At 44.2% G+C, this 21,320-nt stretch overlaps 1 protein-coding gene across 8 annotated transcripts in view; it reads left to right on the forward strand.

The window, feature by feature from the left end:
* Positions 1 to 21,320, forward strand: part of KALRN (kalirin RhoGEF kinase) — a 462,312-nt gene that overhangs the window by 363,486 nt on the left and 77,506 nt on the right. For all 8 annotated transcript variants that reach the window (XM_058028572.1, XM_058028576.1, XM_058028573.1 and 5 more), the window contains exons 34-35: positions 4,341 to 4,370; positions 5,957 to 6,203. In XM_058028572.1, coding sequence (XP_057884555.1) covers positions 4,341 to 4,370; positions 5,957 to 6,203 — 277 coding nt within the window. The remainder of the gene's footprint in view (positions 1 to 4,340; positions 4,371 to 5,956; positions 6,204 to 21,320) is intronic.

The following is a 21,320-nucleotide window of genomic DNA, read 5'->3' on the forward strand; positions in this document are numbered from 1 at the left end:
GAAAAAAACTAAAGCAATTCTCTAGCACTGAGATTCCTCAAAGGCTTTTTCTGAATTTGATCCCTCACTCTCTAACCTCCCAGTAAAAAGAAAATCTCTATGAAATTACAGAAATTTTCACAAAGAACTCCACGGGGGATAAGATTTCTCACGTCCATCCCCCAGCTAAATTGACAGCTCCTGGATTTATTTCAGTGCAGACAGAACCAACATCCAAGTGGTTTTATTCACTTTTTTAATCTCTTGATAAGAATGCAAATCCCATTCTTGCTCCTACTGCCTCTCTCACCCTCTTGAAATAGGCTGTTTATGGTGACTAAATGCATCTATTCAAAACTGGCTTTCATCCAGAAGCAGACAGGCAGAAAGTCTAAAAGCAACAGAAAACTAGCAATTTATATTAGGCCATAGTGCTGCAGCACACAAAATGCTTTGTTTAAACTAGCCAAGCTCTGTGTCCTCTTGAATAGATGTAAATAACCAGCTTGTGTGGGTTTCCACAGCAGTGCTGGCATATTTCAAAACACTTACACAGACTTCAGACACCCACCTCCAAATACCTGCTCCCCCTGTTGGAAACTAACCATGCCCACTTCACTTTCACCTGGAGTGCATTTAGTACTACTTAAGATCTATTTTAGGGATTTATCTGAGGGAAGGAAGGACAGCCTGTGACCTGGTAGGTGTTTTCCATCTGCACTATGATGATGAATTTGCCTCTGGTGTTCAGCCTTGCTTCCTCTGGCTGCTGCTTTGTGGCTGCAAATGAAACAGGTGCACAGTGACCGTGCACACTCAGTGACCGTGCACACACAGTGACCGTGCACACTCACTGACCATGCACACACAGTGACCGTGCACACTCAGTGACGGTGCACACTCACTGACCATGCACACACAGTGACCGTGCACACACAGTGACGGTGCACACACGGTGACCGTGCACACACAGTGACCCTGCACACACAGTGACCGTGCACACACAGTGACCATGCCCACACAGTGACCGTGCACACACAGTGACCGTGCACACACAGTGACCGTGCACACTCAGTGACCATGCACACACAGTGACCGTGCACACACAGTGACCGTGCACACTCACTGACCATGCACACACAGTGACCATGCACACACAGTGACCGTGCACACTCAGTGACCATGCACACTCAGTGACCATGCACACACAGTGACCATGCACACACAGTGACCGTGCACACACAGTGACCGTGCACACACGGTGACCATGCACACACAGTGACCATGCACACTCAGTGACCCTGCACACACACTGTGGTTCAGGAAGGACAATCCCATGGTCCATGCACACACAGTGACCATGCACACACGGTGACTGTGCACACACGGTGACTGTGCACACACTGTGACCCTGCACACACACTGACCGTGCACACACAGTGACCATGCACACTCAGTGACCATGCACACACGGTGACCGTGCACACTCAGTGACTGTGCACACACAGTGACCATGCCCACACAGTGACCGTGCACACTCAGTGACCATGCAGCTGACAGCACTGGGGTGGGTGTTCCCAGGAGCAGAAAGGCTCATGTGAGTGACAGAGCTCACTCCTCAGAGTCAGTGTCTGCCATAAACTGCTCACATCGATGCTCTGAGGTTTGTGAGCAGTGTCCTGCAGCAGAGAGGAGCTCCCAAGGGCTGTGCTTGGGTCCCTGTCCACACTAGTGAATGGGTAGTGCTCCCCTCTAACTCAGATTGGATCACTAGGTTAAAATATCCTGATGAAAACATTTACACACTGAATGCACAGTGATGTTTTCTAGCCCAGGAACTCGTGGAGGCAGAGGATGGGTGATGGTTTGCTGATGGCAGGCACTGTGGCGATGGGCTGGGGCTCCTGTCAGCTTCTCTCAGGACATACAGCCACTCCAGACAGCTTGGGGCCCTCTTGCTTCCTCATTATATTTTGCTATTTGCTTCTACCATTTCCTTTTCTTCCTGATTTTGAGGCTGTTGCTTGCTGTGTAATTTGTTAGATCTGTCCCTGTGTCAGATCTTTCAGTTATGCCTTGTGCTCTGCAAAGGTGTGTTGCATTGTTATTTTTATTTTAATGTGTCTCATTGTGCAATATACAGATTAGAGTGCTGTCTGGGTTCTAAATGTATCCAGTCAGTGGCTTTAATGGTGGTTTTAATCACAGGAATAATAAAAGTGAACATTATATGTTAAAATGTGAAGCCATTTACCTGTGAATTTCAACCCCAAGGGCATTCTCTATTTTCTTTCCAAAACAAATGCAATATGTGTGAGAAACCAGCAGTCCATCTGTATTCCTATTTCCATGCTCCAGCATAGAGGGAAGCATGATATACTTCTCTGAAGTTGGAAAATTGTTCTCTAAAAACAAATTAAGTAACTAACAGCTTGAGTGATCACTTTGTAGGTGAAATAATTTCTGTCATCGGGAACCAGATGTATTTGCATTATTCCTCAGTGGCTTACAAGTTGTATGTATATTAGTATATCATAAGTTTTCCAGAGAGATTACTTTGCTGTGGGTTAATTTAGTAAGAAAATGTTCTTTGTGGTGTGGTGGTATGTAAGACATGGAACAGGCCTGGGAAATACTTGGAAGCCCTTGGGCAACAGGAAGGGTTCTGTTCTTTGGAGCTGGCACCTAAAAATGATCTGTTCCTTTTCTGTTCTTTGGAACTGGCACCTAAACATGATCTATGGGCCCTCCCTGAGCAAACTGCTTGTACCTACCACCTGCACCTACCTGTAAAAGGGAAATTGCTTAATTCCACCTGCCAAAGGGAGCTCTTTCCCTGGAAATGTGTTATTTTAGCACTGGCTCCTGCCAGTCAGCTGAAGCATGTGGAAGCCCTGGTCCACATTTCCATGCAGCAGATCCTGGAGCAGCAGATGATATAAATTGATTTGCCTTCAGGGATATTCAGGCCTCCAGGGAGCTGAGGGAAGCAAGCTCCCTCCCTCACCCATCAAAGGTATGGTCTGAAGGGAGGGGGCAGGAATCTTGTCTGCTGAGGCAGAATTGATCACACCTGGTGCCCAGGAGCTCCTCCAGGGGACGATCACTTCCTGTTTAATTATATTAAATTGCTGTTATAATGAACCAAAGAAAACAGGCACACGGAGCTGGAAGGTACCTGAGGGTCGTGTGGGACAACATTTACAGGTGTTGCCCAAATTGAAGCATCTGTTTGTGTCCCAGATGTTCAGTTCTTTTGGAAGGGTGACAAGGCCTGCCATAAACTGATGTGAGGCCAGCTGCCCCTCAGCCCCAGAGAGGAGGGCAGGGAGCTGCTCAGGGCAGTGCTTCCCACGCTGATGCTCCCTGGGAAGTGCCTCATTTGTCCCAAACTTTCCCAGGTGTCATCTTGACCAGTCCTTTTTCCCTGGAATATTCCCTGGCTGTTTCACCTTTCCTGCTTAAGCAATAAAAATGACTTCTTTTTCAAAATCCAATCTGAACTATCTGAAGACAATTTTTTTTAATATTCTGGAACATCCTCTGCCCATATCATTGAGAGCAATGAGTCTGGGGATGCTGTCTGAACCAGCTCCTTCATGCCCAGGCACTGCACCTCACCTCATTCTTAGATAAGCACCTCTGAGACAAGCAAGAGTTAATTCTTTATGGCAAATTCAGTTGCTGTGTGATGGTGAACACGGACACCTAGTGGTGCACCGGGACAGGGCATGAATGCTCTAAACAGCTCCGTGGGAGAGAAGCTGGTAGAGCCGAGTATTTGTTCACATTTTCCCCTAAAAGAAGGAGAGATTTGATTATTTTCAGAGAAGATATCATAGATAGCATAATTTCTGGGACAGAAAGTTTACTTAGCATGAAATGGTGGAATAATTAGGAGAAATCCATCACTTTTGGTAAGATTTGTCTGTGTATTTAGCAAGAAGTAATCAGTTTTTTTCTGATTTCTTCCTGTCTTAAATATCCCACACCATGCCAAATCATGTACTATATTGGGTCAAGAAGATTTTCTACTCTTCAAATTAGTCCATAGCAAAGAAACCTCAGCAAATATTATAGCACTATCTCATTCTTACCATCCCTGTTAATATCTGTTCTCCAGTTATGGGGAGATTGTCAGCATGATGAGTGCTGGGTTTGCTGATAAGCTGCCCAGCTAGGTGCTACACTGACCTCCTGGGCACTTCCACCAGTGCACTGAGCTCTGTCTGCCAGGATTAATGCCAGCACTTTGTCTGAACAGCCTCAAACAGCTGCCATGGTTTGTTTTGTTTGTTTGTTTCTATTTACTTACAAATAATCTTTCAGAGAAATATTTCCTTCTTCTTCCCCAAATCTAGCATTTCGTCTACGGCAGAGACACAGGACAGGTGAGAACCAGTCCTTGTCCACTGACCCCTTTCTGTAATTGTGAATATCAGCCCTGTGAGTGGGATTTCTTTCACACCTGCAATGACACAAAAACCTCTGTGCCACTGAGTGGGGAGACAGGCTGTTCCCATGGGAGTGTGTACTGGGGGCTGCTTGGGCTGAGAAAAGGGAGTTTGAGACTGTACCAGCTCAAGAGTGAAGTCTATAGAGATGTGTGTGCTCTCCTCAAGGGCTCCCCCATTCAAGCTGAGAAGCAGACCCCAGTTTTTACTGATTCCACAGTTACTCTGCATCTGACAAGGTTTCTTCCAATTCAGTTGGGTTTACAAGTCATTCACTTAAAATTATTGTATAATATCCTTGGTTTTAGCTTCATATCCTAAGAAAATAAAGTTTATAGTATTATGCTTGTTTACTATCCTCATCTCAATAACTTTTGAATCAGTGAACTAATTTCCATCAAATTTGACCCTGGAAAAAGGACCCCAAAGATTCCTGCATACCTCGGGGAAGCATGCAGCACACAGGACAAAGAAAGAGTGCCCCTAACAACAGGCAGGCAGCAAGAAATCCACATTAAGAATCTTTCTTAATGCTCCTCCACAATGGATTGTAGAGGAACATTAAGAAAGATTCCTCAGGCCAGAAAAGCTTAGATTCATTCTCACACCTTTTTAGACATGCAAGGATCCAACCCTGAGATCCGATTCCATTAAAGAAACCCCAATCTTTGTTAAAAACAAAACTGTGCAATCACTTATTTATGTGCACACAGGTGCTTATATTCCCAGTCCCTGGCTATACAGAGACTGTGATTACACAGACCACTGTTGTCCTTTGAGACTTACAGGGTGTGAGGCTGAAGGAAAGCAGCAGTTCCAGCTCTCAGTACGGAAGTAAAATGTTACATTTATTCCTAGGTACAAATCCTGAAAGTCAGCATATAATCAATCACTGTGTGTTTATATATTTACATCTCTGGGTTCCATCAGAGAGCATGGGAGGAGCTTTTCTGATCTGCCCCATTAGGATTTTACTCTCCCAAGAGGTCCCTAGAGCAGCTTTGGGAAGATGAGGGTGCATTTCTTGTCTTCCAAGAAAAGAGAAGCTGTTTCCTCACTGCACTGGTGGCCAGTGGGAATGTGCCTCACTTATGCTGTAGAGGGATGAGCTGGAATTTGTCACACCATGAAGCACAGCCCTGAGACATCCTGGGCTATTGCCAAGCTAGAAAGTGACCCCAGAAATTAAAGCAACAAAAAAACCCTCAGGGTTTCTGATGGACACTCACAGCTAGAAGATTCACAACTCAAAAACTCCTCCACAGCTGGCATACAAAAGGTTACTGAGTGGGTAGCTGTGGTGTCTCACTTCAGCCCAGAAAAATCAATAAGAAGTAAAGGAAACCAGGGGCACAACGTGTTGAACTTTGACAGAACAAATTATTAACTTGGCTTCTAAGGAACACAAATCCTGTCTTTGCCAGTGTAAATATGATGCAGAGATGATTGCTTTCATCCTACCCTCGCTGACATCTATTCCTTTTCTTTTTTTTTTTTCTGTTTTTCCTGTTGGACCTGGGCAGTTGTCTGGAGGGTGTGAACTAACTGTGGTGCTCCAGGACTTTACAGCGGGCCACAGCAGCGAGCTGAGCATTCAGGTGGGGCAGACAGTGGAGCTGCTGGAGAGGCCCAGCGAGAGGCCAGGCTGGTGCTTGGTGAGGACCACGGAGAGGAGCCCACCACAGGAGGGTCTGGTGCCCAGCAGCGCTCTCTGCATCTCCCATTCCCGCAGCAGCGTGGAGATGGATTGCTTCTTCCCTTCAGGAAAAGGTAGGCAGCAGCCCCGCTGGTTTAAGGTTGTTTTGGGTTTTCCCTTTTGTATCATGTAAGTGCAAAGCTGCTTGGGCTGCTCCTGCAGTCAGTGGGTAAAGGCTGTTCAGTCCTTGGTGAGTTTTGCTCCCAGGTCCCTGTGAACGGGCACAGCACCAGCCTGACTCCATGTCCGTGAATCAATGTTTGTGCGTGTGCGTCTTCTGCTATGTAGTAATCATTGTCTCAAGATTCTGGATAAAAATAAGACTTTTAAACAACAGAGGGACTGTTTTCAGTGCCTAAAGGCCTAGAATGAGAGAAAGCCATGCTGTCTATACACCCAGGATGCCCCAAATTGTGGATATGTTATTTTATGATTGCCATAGTGCACACTAGTTCATGTTCTTTTAGTATATCCTTGTCTGTAAATGCAAAGAGGCCACCAGTGAGTACTGGTACACTCTGCTACTTTGTGAACTGGAGACATTGTGTGTAACGGCACAGTACAATGGGGAAAGAATCCTTTACAATCAATGTGGAACAAAACACATCTCTGGTATTATCCTGAGAGCTTGGGCTTCACTCACAACAAATGGTGAATAATGTTTGTCTCTGTGGTGTCTGTGGCCTCTTTACTTGACGTTCTGTTCTGAGCAATGTGTGTCCCACATACAGCATCCATGCAACCAGGCTCTGGAGATGGTCCAGACTGATAGACCAGGATTGGTTCAGGTCAGTGTGGCCAGAGCAGCTCTCCTTTGGCTATGGCCCCACTTCTGGCCATGCACAACACAAGTAATGTCTGGGGAGGAAAGGTTCCTATCATCCCACTCCCTACTGGATGCCAGCAACCTGAACTGTCTTTTTAAATTCTTTTTCCACTCAGCATTAAGAGAAATAGAATTTGATCCATTGTTGCTTGAGCAAGTTAGGCTTGGTGGTTTTGTTTGTTTGGAGAAAAAGCACTGAAACTGAGCTGTAGTTTGTGCTCACTCCCTGCCTGCCCTCCCACTGCGGAGGCTGGGAGTGGGACACACGCCCAGGACAGAGCACTGCTGTAGGGCCAGAGTTTCAGACCTTCCCTGCAAGAGGATCTGATCCAAACCTGGGGGACAAGAGCTCAGCTTCTCTCAGATTTGACCCCCCTCAGCTGTCAGCTCTGTCTGTGAGCAGTGTGAGCTCCAAACTCCTCACGCACTTCTCAGACCCGCTGGCACCTCTTCTCCCTGCAGCATTCCCAGGGCCCTGCCCTGCTGCTGCTGCTGCTGCTGCTGCTGCTGCTGCCGCCACGGGAGCCTGTCCTGGCCCTCAGCTGAGGAGTGCTGCAGTTGCTTCCATGCAAATTATCTATGATGAACAGAAAGGTAAAGCTGCAAACCAGCCTGGTCTGCATAAGAGCTGCCACTGGCTGGCATGACTCACAGGAAGCTGGGACGTGTCTGCTGTGTGCCTGGTCCAGCAGCTGGGCTGGTGTCTGTGCTCAAGGGCACTGTGAAACACCAGCCAAACTTCATTTGAGAGTGCCAGGTTGTAGAGCTTTTCCTTAAATGAAATAAAACTTCAACATTGCAAGAGTAGGCTGTGAAAAGGGAGGCAGGAAATTCTGGGGATGGAGACAGGGTGGTGCAGGGGCTGAAGGCTGGCAGGGGACATGGAGACTCTGCTTTTGGCATGATTGTGTGAGCTTCAGGGCACCACAGGTAGGGCGGGATGGGCGCAGTGCTGGGCTGTGGCTGCTGGAGCAGTGCCCACTGATAGCTGGGAGCCACCAGGCTGTGTCAGCAGAGCACCAGGGCTTTGCTGGCACACCCTGCCTGCCTGTGGGCAGATTTCTCTGCATTTCTCACCTAACACTCTGCCCCTGTTCCGGGGCTGGAGCTGCCTCTTGGCCCAGCGGCTCTGAGCAAGTGAGTCTGGGGCAGGCTGGCTCCAGCCATGTGTTCATGGCCTTGATTTCCTTTATATCTCTGTCCCCCTTGGCCTCAGTTTTCTTCCTGCACATACCAAAGCTGTATTGGGGAGCCTCAGAATTAATGGGATCTCCAGAAGTGCAGCTAGAAATAATAAAAATAACCACTCAGTCCACAATTTTGGCCAGTGTACAGCAAATAGTCTCTGTGTCTAATCAGTTCTCCCTCTATTAGGAAAACAGGAAATTGTTTAAACTGAAAGAACAGATGCTGGGAATAAAGAAAGAGGAGTAAGCTTAAAGGGGAAAATGCAGTAGCTGCTGAAAGAGCCTGCTGGTCTCATGAGGTGCTGGAAAGATTAGCATGACAAATGGTTTCTAACTATTCAGAGTTGTGCCCTTCTCTACTTCCAGTAGCTTTAGGCACTGGTTGCGTGCAGAATCCCTTGGTTCAGGCTTCCACAATTTCTTGCCTTTCTCTACAACCCAGAACAAAACCTAGCACATTTTATATCAACATTAATGATGTTCCTGGTCTGCTTCAAGTATGTAAACATACACAGTTGCAGAAAAGCAGGTTAACAGCTGAATTTTGCTTGCAATTACCAAGGCACATAGTTCTTGTCTTTTACAAGCACAAGTAATTTTAAGTACAGAAAATACCTGTACTCAGAACTTAACATTTCTAATAATAGTATTTACCATCTATTTTAGAAATATATAGAGTTTTGCCAAGTCTCAAAACATAGTTACAGCTTCATAGGCAGAAATGGCAAATTAGTCTGTTTGGTCCTATTATAAGTAATGCTGGAGGATAAATGTAACTCATGGCTCATAGAAGTTACTTATTGGCCTTAAGATGAAAGATTAAAGAAAGTAATATGTCAGCCAACATCTGAATAAATGAAGGCTTGAATGATTTGGTGGGATCACCAGAATATTTTGTAAAACATCAGTGCAATCCTCATCAAGCCTTTCTGAACAGTCTAACTGAAAGCCACTGGAAATGCAAAACCAAACTTGACAAAGGAACATGTGCTCTGTCTGGCTCTCACTGTCTTACACTGTTCCTTTGAAAATTGGTGGTGAATTAACATAAAATATTGCAAAAGGAAAGACATGGTGTGAATATATCAGAACACACCCAGAAGAGAACACTTCCTACCTTTTGTGATGAAATATCTGCTCAGATCTCTCTTGTTGATCATTAAGAGTGCAAAGACTTTCAGGACTGGTCTCCCAGCCTTCCGTCTGGCTCCTGGCTGTGTTCCTTTGGAGGATACACATTTGATTTTTTCATGGCCTGACTACAGCTCAGAGCACAATATCCTCCTGCCTGTCCTTCCTTTCTGATGATCTGACAGTGTTTGCAATTACCCTCTGTAAAAAGGCAAACAGGTTTCTGGGATTAACCTTTTGCTAGTGATATACAGATGATTGAGTAAAAGGAATTTGTCTGCAGTCTCTGTTACTGGGCTCCAGAATTTGCAGGATGGGGTTCTTTTCCTGACTAGTATTCCTAGGAAGGAAGAAAGATCTCTGCTACTAGAAATGAAGCTCTGTTTGAACTATCCCACATGAATATATACAGGAAAGCTGTGACTTTTATTTCTGTCTCTTTTGTCCCATAACTGAGCTCTAAAGTATTAACCTATAAATTTCAAATTGAGAGAGAAATCCACTTTGATAGAAAGCAATTTCATGACCTTCATTAAGCCCACTGAGGCAAGCATATTCCTGGTGGCAACCTGTTAACTTTGAGTGATTTCAAATTTGAATTCGGCCCATAAAAGAATTAGATGAAATCTTGGTCTTAGAAGCCATTGTCTGATGACCCTTCACACGGGGTTTTTCTTGTATCATCAAGCACATTAGGTAACTCAAAGAGTAACAGAGGTTAGTTCTTGCAGTAATTTTAAGCAACCTCCATCACAAAAAGAGGACATTAAAAAATAGATAGGGTTTCATGGCATTTGTTTTGGATTGATGATACATGGGAAGAAGATCCTGTTCAGGACCCCAAAGCAGATCCTGGCCACAGGATACTTGTGTCTGGTGCATATCTCTGGAGGAGATGAGGAATATATTTTTTTAAGACACTGTGCAAACATCTTGCTGTGCAGGCTGAAGTCCACTTAACAGCAGAGTGGCAGTGCTTGGTCCTTGTACCAGACCAAACTGAGAAATGTTTGGATATTTTTTTCCAGAGGAAGAGGAAACACAGATCTTGCAAGGTGCACGTTAGCAGGGTGACCATCTTGCCTGTCCTTCCCAGGTGTGTCACTTTGTCCAGGAGCCACTGGCAGAGCACCAGGCTTTGGGCAGGAGGGATGAGAGCTTTGGTGCTGCACCAGTCACTGCTGCTCACATGTTTGGGGGTCACCCATGGCCTGAGAGAGCCTGGGGCTGGCAGGTGCCATGGCAGGCTGGGCTGGGACAGCAGGAAGCAGAATAAGGATTTAATATGGCTGGTGAGAAGAGTGGTGTCAATGAAAGAGGTCACATTTTGGTAGTTTCTCCATGTGGGAAGAGCAGGTAATTTAATGCATTAGTGTGCAAAGCTGGTGATGCTAATCCAGCTCTTGTGTTTGAAAGACTCTTTCCTCCAGTTCCTGATATCAGAAGAATCAGCTGTGTAGGGAAAAGCATAATTGTTTCTTCCCACATCTCTGTTTTTTAAGAACATCCTGGGTTTTAGAGCAGGAAAAGAGTCTAGGCTGCTTTTGTTATATCCCTGTTCCTGCTGAGCTTTAAATTGTGATCTGCATTGGCTCAAGCACTCTCTCGGTTGTGTTTTAAACAATCTCTGTTGCAAACATATTCCATGGTAATGGCTGCTGATGTCCCAGGGGAGCTGTGTGAGGACAATTCAGAAGTTTTAGTGTGCTGCATTAAACCTTCATTTGTCCTTGTGGAGGCTGAGAAATTGTTTTTGGTTTTGAGAGTCTTAATGAAGAGTGGTCGATTAAAATGTTTGTAAGGCTCTGAACTAAAGGAAACATTTCATTAGGTAACACAGTTGATTTAACTGGTATATTAGCTGGTCATGGGGTTCCTATTAAACAAACAATGTTCAGGCTCCCATTGTCAATATAAATATGCAATATTTAAATTTTTTAAAAAAACAAACCCTCACTTCTGTTCCTGATACTGTTCCTGATCCAACAAGGGTGTTCAGAGTCAAAATTTTATAGTATAGGCTGTCTTTCAAGAGAGGTCACATGGACCCCTTCTGCTGGCATTAAGTGCCTCGTGGCATCCTTGTTACAAGTTCAAGACATGGCTTACATAGAAAAATGATGTCAGGAAATGTTCATTTTCACTCCTTTTCAGTTACAATAGAGTCACTGTAAGTTGGTCACGAGTGTGGTGGGACATGGCAGCTCCCTGGGCTGGCACCAAGCTCTGCCACAGCCCAGCTCAGGGCTGCTGCTCTGCCTCAGTATCCAAGTGTGGCTCCATGCAGCTGTAAAAGGAGCAGGAAAATAAAGATGAAAGAATTCAAAACCACTTTGCTATTTCGGTCACGTCACTCTTTCCCTTGTTTTTTCTCTGCTGGCTTTCCCTCTGCTGGCTTTCCCTCCTGTCATCAAACAAAGTCTGCCTTCACTTTGATGGCCCTTCACAGTTCTCACCATCATCTCGCTCCTTTCTACCTCAGTGGGCAGTGTCTGCCACAGTGCTGGAGAGCTGCTGACTCCCCTCCCTACTGCTGTACTTTGATCCCACACTTCTGTGCCTTCTCCTGCTTCATAATCACCCTGCAGAAGAACTCAGGCACCTGCAAAGTGTCCATCCTTGGAGTTATCCATGCTTATGCCTTCTCCTGGGCACAGTTATCTTGAAAATAATAAAAAATGAGCAAATGTGTAGCAATATGGGTGATGAGATGTGATTTTCATGTTGTCTAAGGGGTAAGCCAAGCCAAGGCTGAGAGGATGAGCCACATCTATGTATGAATATTCATATCACAATGCCCATAGCTCTGCATGGGGTTTTACATGTCAGGTACATCAAGAAAAGAAAACCAAACTGACAAATCCTTGGGATATATGTGTCCTCTCCTACAAGTCACAGACACAGCTCATGTGCAGGCTGTGGGAGCCCTGCTTTCAAGGTGCAGATAGTGTGCAGGCTGTTCCATGGTTTGTGAATAGCCCTATTTCACTGAGGTGGTATTTCTGTTTCATTTGTTTTTATTTTCAGTATGGCATCACTAGATGGTAACACCTACACAATCAGCCATGAGGACATACCAGGTACCAGAAAAGTCACTTGTATTTATTGCTTCAACTTCCTTCAGCTTCAGTTATCTAGTCAAAACAAAAGGCCTCCAGTACTTTACCTAGAACTTTATTTTTATGGAAAAGGGCAATTTTGATGAATGCTTTGATAAAACAGGAAAGGCTATTTTGGGGGAAGTTGCTTTGCTCTTGTACAGTGGATTTTTATTATTTTAAACACAGGATTCTTTGTTTAAAAGAGAGAAGGCCTGCAAATTTTCTTGTTTACTTTGCTTCCCCTTCTGACAGGGGGTGGGTAAAATTTATCCACATAGTCGCTGTCAGCTTAACCCCAGATTTCACAGTACAGTGTCTATGCTGTTTTTATCACTGAATAAAAGAGAAATGGAGGGAATTTAAAATGCTGTGGACCACCAGGATTCACCAAGAGTGCCAAAGGGTTCAGTACTTGGTCTGGCAAGGAAACTGCAGAGAAACTCAGTAGTGTTTTACTACTTTACTTTTTCTCTTTACTGGAGAGAAACTCAGTAGAAACTCTGTGTCGGGCTCAGGAGTGCAGTTCCTGCACAGCCCCTGAGGAGGACCAGGGTCATAAATTCTCCATGCTCTCCTGGTTCTCCTGCCTGCCTTCCCAATCTCTTTTGCTGGGGCCAGCAATGCTTTTCAGGGCCAGATTAAGCCAATCAAGATATATCCCTTTTGCTGCCCTGCAGAGAAGTGAGAACTTCTCTCCTCAGCTGCAGCTCATGAAGGGGAGGTCCCAACTGGCCCCTGGCTGCTCAGGTGATGGGTGAGTGGGTGGCCACAGCCCTCTCCTGGCCCCACCAGCCGTCTGAGAGGGCTTCAGCTGAACATACATGCTGACAAACAAGACTGCATCAATCCTTTTTTTTTCCCCAGCTTGTCTTCAAACACATGCTGGAAAAGGAAACTTTAATTTTTATTGCTCACATATTGATGTCCCAGCTGTTGGGAAACCACAAAGACCAAAGATTGTTCTACTGAGTAAATATTAGACTTGTAATTAATTGAGATAGTTTTCTAGAATAATGTGGGCTATGCAGCATCCCATTTGGCCTGGGGTAGACCAGAGGCATCTTCTGACTCTAAACCAGTCCCCAGCTCTTCAGTGATCCCAGCACGTGTCTGTTCATGGAATGGCAGAGCTCAGCCTTCCCTTGTGTTAGCAGGAGCACAGCAGAGAGGGGCCTGTGAAGCACCACAAATGGTGCTCACAGAGGCTGAGCAGTGGTTATTGTACTGAGAAAGGACTCAGCTCTCCTGCTGTGGTACTCAGGGTCAAGAGATCAGGTCAGGCATTATCCAAAGTGCTCTGCACAGTTAGCCAGGGGAGGCACCTGCTGAAAACGGTCTGAATATTCTTTTTATTAACTGCGAAGGAACCTTCTGTTTCTTCTCCTGGTGGGAACTGCAGTGCCTCAGTGCAGTGCAGAAACACCAGAGCAAGTAGTTCAGCAGTTCAGTTTGTACCACCAGGTTTTACACCAGCTCTGACCCAAAGGCAGCAGCCAGAGCCTCCCCACACCTCTGCCCCAGCAGTGAAAAACAAGCACCCAGAGGAATGATATAAAAACAGCTCCTTGGGTAAAGTCTATTTCCTCTGTATTTATTCAAGTGTCTTAAAATACAGTAGTGTGGTGAGGGGGGGGATGGCTGTGCAGCACTTGGCCCATGGAGCTGACAGGAAGGTCATCCTCAAAGATCAGCAGGAGCATGTGCATGACTTGCGTCTTGTGTTTCCTCTGAGCACAGACTAAATTTAGCATTTTCACAGATGGACATTGAACCATAATCCATCTAGGACTGCAGGGTGAAGAGTAGGATGGGAGCTGTTTGCCTGGGCTTTTTGCTGTGTAACCAGCTTCAGTGCACCACCACTTCTTGTGTTCCTCAGGGTTTTCTGCTTTGCTCAGTACTGTGTAACTTACTGCCTGATCCTTTTCCCTGAAATTTTAAAAGTTTAAGCATGAAGGAAAAGTAAACTGCTGGTTCTGGGTTCAGGCCTGGCACTCCTACTTAATGTCAAACTGTGGATGTACTTTTCAACAGCACCATCACAAAGATTGAACCTGTAACTACTGGTCCTTGCAAGAATTGCAGTAAGAAAAATACCAATGACTGATGATTTTGTGTTCCCCAAAATGTTGCCTCCCCACTCTTTCAGCTCCCAGACAGTTAAAGGGACTAATCCTAAATGTGGCCTGTGTAATGTTGGGCTGATCCTTCTGTTGCTAATCTTAAACAGCTATTTTATGAGCATGTTTTGAAGTGAACTAGTTCAGCTAAAAATCCCATTTCCCTGACTGGTCTGAGCTGGAAACAGGAAAACCGTGATGCAAAGCACATGTGTATTAAATAATGAATTTCCAGTAACAGAAATTATGTTTCTGTGTATCTGCTTCAGCACACTGCACAGGTTTGATATAGTGATCCTGACACAAGAAGCCTGATTTTCCTGTCAAATATGCAAGCATTTTGCCAGAGCACTTATTCCCAGGTTACACATTTTGCAAAAGAGCCTGAAACAATGTCAAATTTGCTTAGTTCAGATTAATCCCAAATTTTATAAAGTAGAGTTAATGTTATTGCAACTATGATGATCTAAAAGTCTAGAACATAAATGCCAGTGTATCTTTTCCAATTCCTATTAGCTGGTCTCATAAAGAATATTATTTCTTTATAAAAATGTTGTCTTTAAGTCCAGAACTGTACTTTTCTTTTCTTGAAGGCAGAGTCCATATTTGACTGCATTTTCCTTAAATCTGTTTAAATAAATCTCTCACAATCTAGAACAGGAAAACAGATTCCAGGAAAACCATTCTTTTCCTCAGATGTCCTAAGCATTTATTAGAAGATGCTACTTTACATTTGTATCATATATTCTTCATATGCATTGAACCTTCATTGATTCTGCAGAACTGTAATGCAGTTGAATAAGTTTGTTTTTTTTATTCGCAGAGTTTGCAAGATACAAATTAAATTTTACACAGCATAGAGATAATTGCTTGCATATTGCAGGAAAGATTGGGATGGCCTCCAGCCTCACTGAATGTGTGCCTTCCAAGAAAAACAGTAGTCATACACTATCCAACACTTCACAGATAAAGCAGCCCTGACTTCTCCTTAGCAAGACAATTTGCAGCTCATGATTATTGGTGATTCCCGTTTTCATTAGGTGAACCTCAAGTTCCATTCTTCTCACTGATAACATTTGCCTGATGCCAAATGACAGGTTTTTTTATTGCCCTTTGCTTTTGCAAGCCAAAAAGATTACAAGTTCAACAGTAGCACCCAGTGATCATATTTCAAGGGCATTTTTCTATTTCCTAGACTGGGGAGGAACACCAAAATATTTGAACTCAAGATACACTTCTAAAAGGTATTTTTAGGTCTTTGTACAGTTCAGTTTAACTTCTTCGAGACTGTACCCAGCTCTTTATTTTCTAGAGAAAATAAAGAGCTGGGTACAGTCTCAAAGAAGACTATTTTCTTTAGATTTCATGCATCTTCAGGATTTTAAGTTAATAGCTGCATTTTGCCAAGGAACATACATCCAATTTCTTTGGAAATCTGTGGGAATTGCATTTAGCTACCAGGGAGCAGATTCTGGCTTTAAGAACAAAATAGCATTCTTCAGAAAAGCCCCAAAGAACTTATTAACTCTGCAGGACTCCTGTTCAGTGAAATAAGAACATTCTTCCTTTCACTGACTAGAAAAGTCAAATTAGGTTTCATGCAGGGTGAAGAAACTGGGGTGCTGTTGGTGCCAATGTGACCTGTGAAAAAGCTTATTGAAAAAAGCTTTGTGCATGGATGGCTGGTGAAGGCAGTTCAGGCTTTACACCCTGTAACCCTCATGGCCATTGCACATCTGTCCAGACAGATCTATTGTGGTTGTGCTGTGCACACTCAGTGCTGCTCCACAGGATATCTGCTGGGACACAGCCTTCACCTGGCAGCTCGACACCTTCTGCAATGTTCAATCTGCTGCAGCCTTTCATTATTCCAAAGATGTGCCTTTCTGCACATAAAAATGCAAAAATGCTCATTCCTCTCCCATCAGTTTCTGATTGCCATCATAAAACGGGACACACAGGCTCAACAGAGACAGGGCTGAGCTCAGCAGCGCTAGGGGCACAGCAGAAGATTGTCAGCCAGCTGGAAGAACCCATTTTGTCTCACAGCAGGAGGCTGAACCTCCCTGAGCATCAGGAATGTGTCCTGTGCCTACCTGAGCAGCCAGGATCTAGCAGAGCAGTGGGAACACCCAGACCAGGAGACAGCACAGCGGCACAGGCAATGCAAGAGCCACAGAGCTTGAGGCTTTTGCAGTGAAATCTGAGCAATGCTGAAAGGACAACGAAGGCAGCTCAAGGAAACAATCTGGGCTAAAACAAACCTTTTTTCCCCACTAGGTTAATTTTAACCTGGATCCACTTTCGGATCAGATTCGGTGTTAAGCTGCACAAACATTTCTGTTGGCACAGGGGAAGCAGCAGGAAGGAACAGGCACCTGGGAGAGACAGAAAAGGCACCAAAGGGATTTGGCAGGACTGTTGGCTCTTGACAACTCAAAGTGCTCATGGAACTATCATGTAATGTGGAACTGTTACATACCAAGAGATTGCCTGAATATAGGAATTAAAAAGTACTCCATGGCATCATGTACTTGTCCCACTTGCAGAAAGACCTAGAGGGTTTTCTGTCTTGTGGTGACTGGAAATTCCAGTGTGTAGAAATGCAGCTTTTGGCAATGTCTGATGGTACCAAGCAGAAGGGGGATTTCCAGAGTTTTCAGTGCTGGACTGGCATTCCCAGGAGCACATTTCAGAACAGAACATCAGTAGAAATCCTGTCAGAGAGCTAACATCCTCAAAATATCCTAACTACTGGTTAATGGACACCAAAGAATGAAAGCAGGCAGAGGTGCTCCACACTGAAAAAAGAAGGGTTGTTTTCTAGCTAGTCATTCCACCAGATGATAAAAATAGCTTTAAAACTACTTTTTTTTTCAATTCTCTGCACAGCAGGCTACTTGTTATGTGTGCCCTTGTTATTTATACCCACCATAAGTTTCAATAGCAGCTTTACAGATTCTTTTATGCTTGTCTTAGATCTGGTGTTGTAAATCAGAAAGCTTTGCCATCTTAAACATTGCCTGGTAAGAACTCCTCGGCATTCTTTTTACCTTGGAATAAAAGGGAAGTGGAAAATACACTAAATGCAGTAATTTGGCCCAAATAAATATAAGCTTTTACAATAGTGACATTGAATTTTATTTTAATTTGAGTACAGTTCCTCCAGATGGGCCAAACAGAGAAAATTTCCCCCCTAAGCAGCAAATACTGTGTGCCAGTTTTTAAATTTTTCTTTTAGCTTGATTTAAACCCTGTTTGTGTTGGGTCCTGGGTGGGGGAAAGTTGATGAACAGAACTTGCAATTTGCTGCAGAGCATCCCAGGAAAATAGTCTGAATAGCCTTCCATTAAACAAACAAACAAACAAACAAACCAAAACAGGTAACAACTTACTCTAAACAAAGAGAAATAGCATTTAAAGGAAAATCCGCTGTGGCTTCTACCATCCAAACAGAACAACCTCATGCAAGTTGGGACAAGCAGGCTGGGAATATTTTTGTTACACTGTTAGTTTGTAGTTGCTAGAACAACTCACCTTTGTCATGCCCCAGTGGGCGAGGCTCCTGTTTGTCTTGGGAAGCAGACTGTGATGGGCTGAGATAGCCTCCTGATTTCCCCACCGAGGCCCAGCACAGTAAAACAGGAGCCAAAACATCCAAAAGGCAGCACTTTAATGCCTCTTGTCTTCTGTCATTGGGTATTGCTGTAACTCCCAAAGATATGTCTCTGTTCTAATGGAGATAAGTGCTTCAGGAAACAAACACAAACCTGCTTTAAATTTTTATTTCCCTCTTTTCTGCTGAAGGGCTGGGGTTTTATTCTGACCAGCAGCTCATTCAGGATGTGCTCACCATCCAGCACAGCTCCCCAGCAGCCAATGGGTACTGTACCAACACAGTGTGGTGTGTGGTTTCGCTTATGGGGCCTCCCAGGTCAGACTGGTTTGTGAGGTGAGGCTCTTTGCTGCAGCCTCTTCTCAGCATAACTCATCTGCTGGTGCTGCTGGCAGGTCAGAGAAGTCCTCTCTGCTCACACAAGACCTTGCTGAAGCAACAGAGCCAGTCCAGGGGCAGGTGAGCCTACAGTGAGGTCAGGGAGGACGGTAACGGGGCTGTACTTACACCAGCTTGTAACTGTTTTCTCACTGTCAGCAAATAGTTACTGCTTAGGAAGGAGCTGTATATCGAGGGGAATTGGTCCTGTGGAACTGGACAATGCAGGAATCTGTTCTGAGATCTCTGAGATGCAGAGTTAGGCTGGAGGTTGAAGGGGCAAATGTGTTCTGCAGGTGTGTTCTGCTCCAAAAGCAGGTGAAACTATCCAGGGCTGTACCTACCTGAGTATTTGGGGGGGGAAATCTAAATTCTCTTGAAACAGACTGAATCACATGAAAGCAAATATGTGTATCTTATTCTGTGGTCTTCTCTACAGTCATCCACCTTTACTTGATGATCTTTATAAGATATTTTCATGGATAAGACTCCAAGGAACTTCTCTCCTTCTGTAGGTCTGTCTTCTTCATAGAATGCAGAGCAAGAGAAAAGATGGATGGTAAATAAGGAAGAAAGGCTGGTGCCAGTGGGGGGCTTGTGATGTTTGGGAGAGGTGGGTGAGCAGTGTGTAAAGGTGAGGTCCATCACAGCAGAGCACACGGGTCTGGCTGTGGCCTTTGCTTTACAGTACAGTTGGTGTGCCAGGATGCTCTTAGGTCATGGCAACTCTTCTAAGCTGCCATAAATCCACCCCGTGCTGACATCCACAGCAGAGAGATAAGGATGATATATCCTAACATTTGCTGAACATATGCCTACATTGCAGTTCAGCGTGGAGGTTGTGCTGGACTGTCTATATTTCTTCTTAATTTGTTTGGTTTAGCTAGTTGAGAATGTTCCTTTTTTGCCTACCACTGTGCTGAACTGAGGAGCCAAGAACCTCTCCTTGGAGTTGTGCTCTCTTGCACCAGGAGGGAATATGACTCCATTTATTTATTTATTTTTAATTTATTTTATCTGTTTTAGTACCCAATAAACTTGTTGTTTTTTCCAACTGGCACGACAATGCTCTGGGTATTTTTAAAGAATGTGGTTCATTTGATTTAATCTAATGAATGTTTAGTGCTGTTGAAAATAGCTGGAGTCAGAGCCAAGAATAATGTACTGAAATGTGCTGGTTGAGCAAGGACTGCTTCACTCTGCCAATCTGTTTCCCTCCAGTTGTTCAGATTTACCTGGTTTTGCAAGTAGCATTTGCAGGCAAGATATATTGATCAAGGTGCTTTTTAATACTGATTCCAAAGGCCAGTAGTGCCAGGGACATATTTTGTCACACTCATTTCAAGACACAGCTAACAATGACAGCTCTTCTTGTTGTTCAGTGTAGGATGTCTAATCTGTGTTTCAGACCACTTGAAAGGGAATGTGAAATGCTGATATCCTTTTATTTCACATAGGAAAATTGAGGCATGAAATGGTAATTTTTTTCCCCTAAAGTCACCCAGAAAGCAAGTGACAGAATGAGTAATGAAACCAGCATCTACTGGGCTCCTGAAGCTGCAGTGTAAGTCCTGATTTCTCCATGAACTGAAGCAAGACCATAATCCAAAAACAAGTTCTGCTAAATCCTGGTGGTTTGCACTGGTTTTCAGAATATCCATGCACTGCCTGCACCTTCTGAATTGCTCTGTAGAGGTACCTAAAGGTCCCTATTAACAAAACTTAAATTTCGTGCATGTATTTGCACTATCTGAATTTGACACTGCAAGGCACACCAAATATTTAAATTATGTTTTTAAAACTGTACAAATCCATCTTCCTTTTGCCATCCATCAGTTATTTCTGTTAGATAGTTGCTTTGCAATTTCTCCCTAAGAAAGGAGTAGCTAATACTTAAGCTTCATTGGATTAAAAAAATAAATCAACCATAGTACATCTTATTCCGTGATAGTGATGTCCATAGGGATGGATTTTCTGCAAAGATCACTTTACACCCTAAAGCACAACGTAGGATTGACTTGCATAAGTAATGAACAGATGCTCCTGACAGCTATTACATTATTCATCTCCCTGTGCATGTGATGGGGAGAAGGAAACAGCACCTGTTACTATGGGAGAAATATTGTCACTGCTGTTCTGCATTACAGACCTCCAGGGCAATCTGGGCCAGGCGTGTTTCTCTGCATTTGTGTTGACCCAAAATGAAGCCATGCTAGTTTACATCCCCTCATTATTTTGTCTTTTGTTTCCTTCAGATAGGTCCCTCAGTTCATAAATTAAGAAAATAAAATTGCTGCTGAAGGTGTGAGGGAGCACTGAGAGCAGTGAAAAAAATTATTTTCCATCTTCTACCCCAAATTTTTCTGAGGAAGTCTGGGTAAAACTATTAGAACTTATTTCCCCTCTACAACAACAGTACTTTTTACAGACCATCTCAGATTTCATATGAAAGTAACTCATATGCCTGGGGAATTTCTAAAGGAGTGTTTAAGAGTAGACAGAAGCATTTTCCTTGTCATCCTGACACTGGATTGAGATGACTTCCCGTTCATCATCGGTGTAGGGCAGGGCAGCACGCACAGCCCACGGTGCAGGCACACTGCTAATAGACTTAGCTTCAGATGCAGCCAGCCAGGGCCATAAAATTCTCTTGTTCACTCCACTGCAGGTAATGATTGGAGCATTTAGAGTGTGTTTCCAGGAGATGTTTCCTTAAAGAACTCCTGTGACTCAGTCTTCCAGTAAAGGGGGTTTATAGCAAAGAGGGAGGGTGCCTTTTTACACGGGCAGATAGTGATAAGACAAGGGGGAATGGTATAAAGTAAAAAAGGA

Source organism: Melospiza georgiana, chromosome 7, assembly GCF_028018845.1.
Source record: "Melospiza georgiana isolate bMelGeo1 chromosome 7, bMelGeo1.pri, whole genome shotgun sequence".
NCBI lineage: Eukaryota > Metazoa > Chordata > Aves > Passeriformes > Passerellidae > Melospiza > Melospiza georgiana.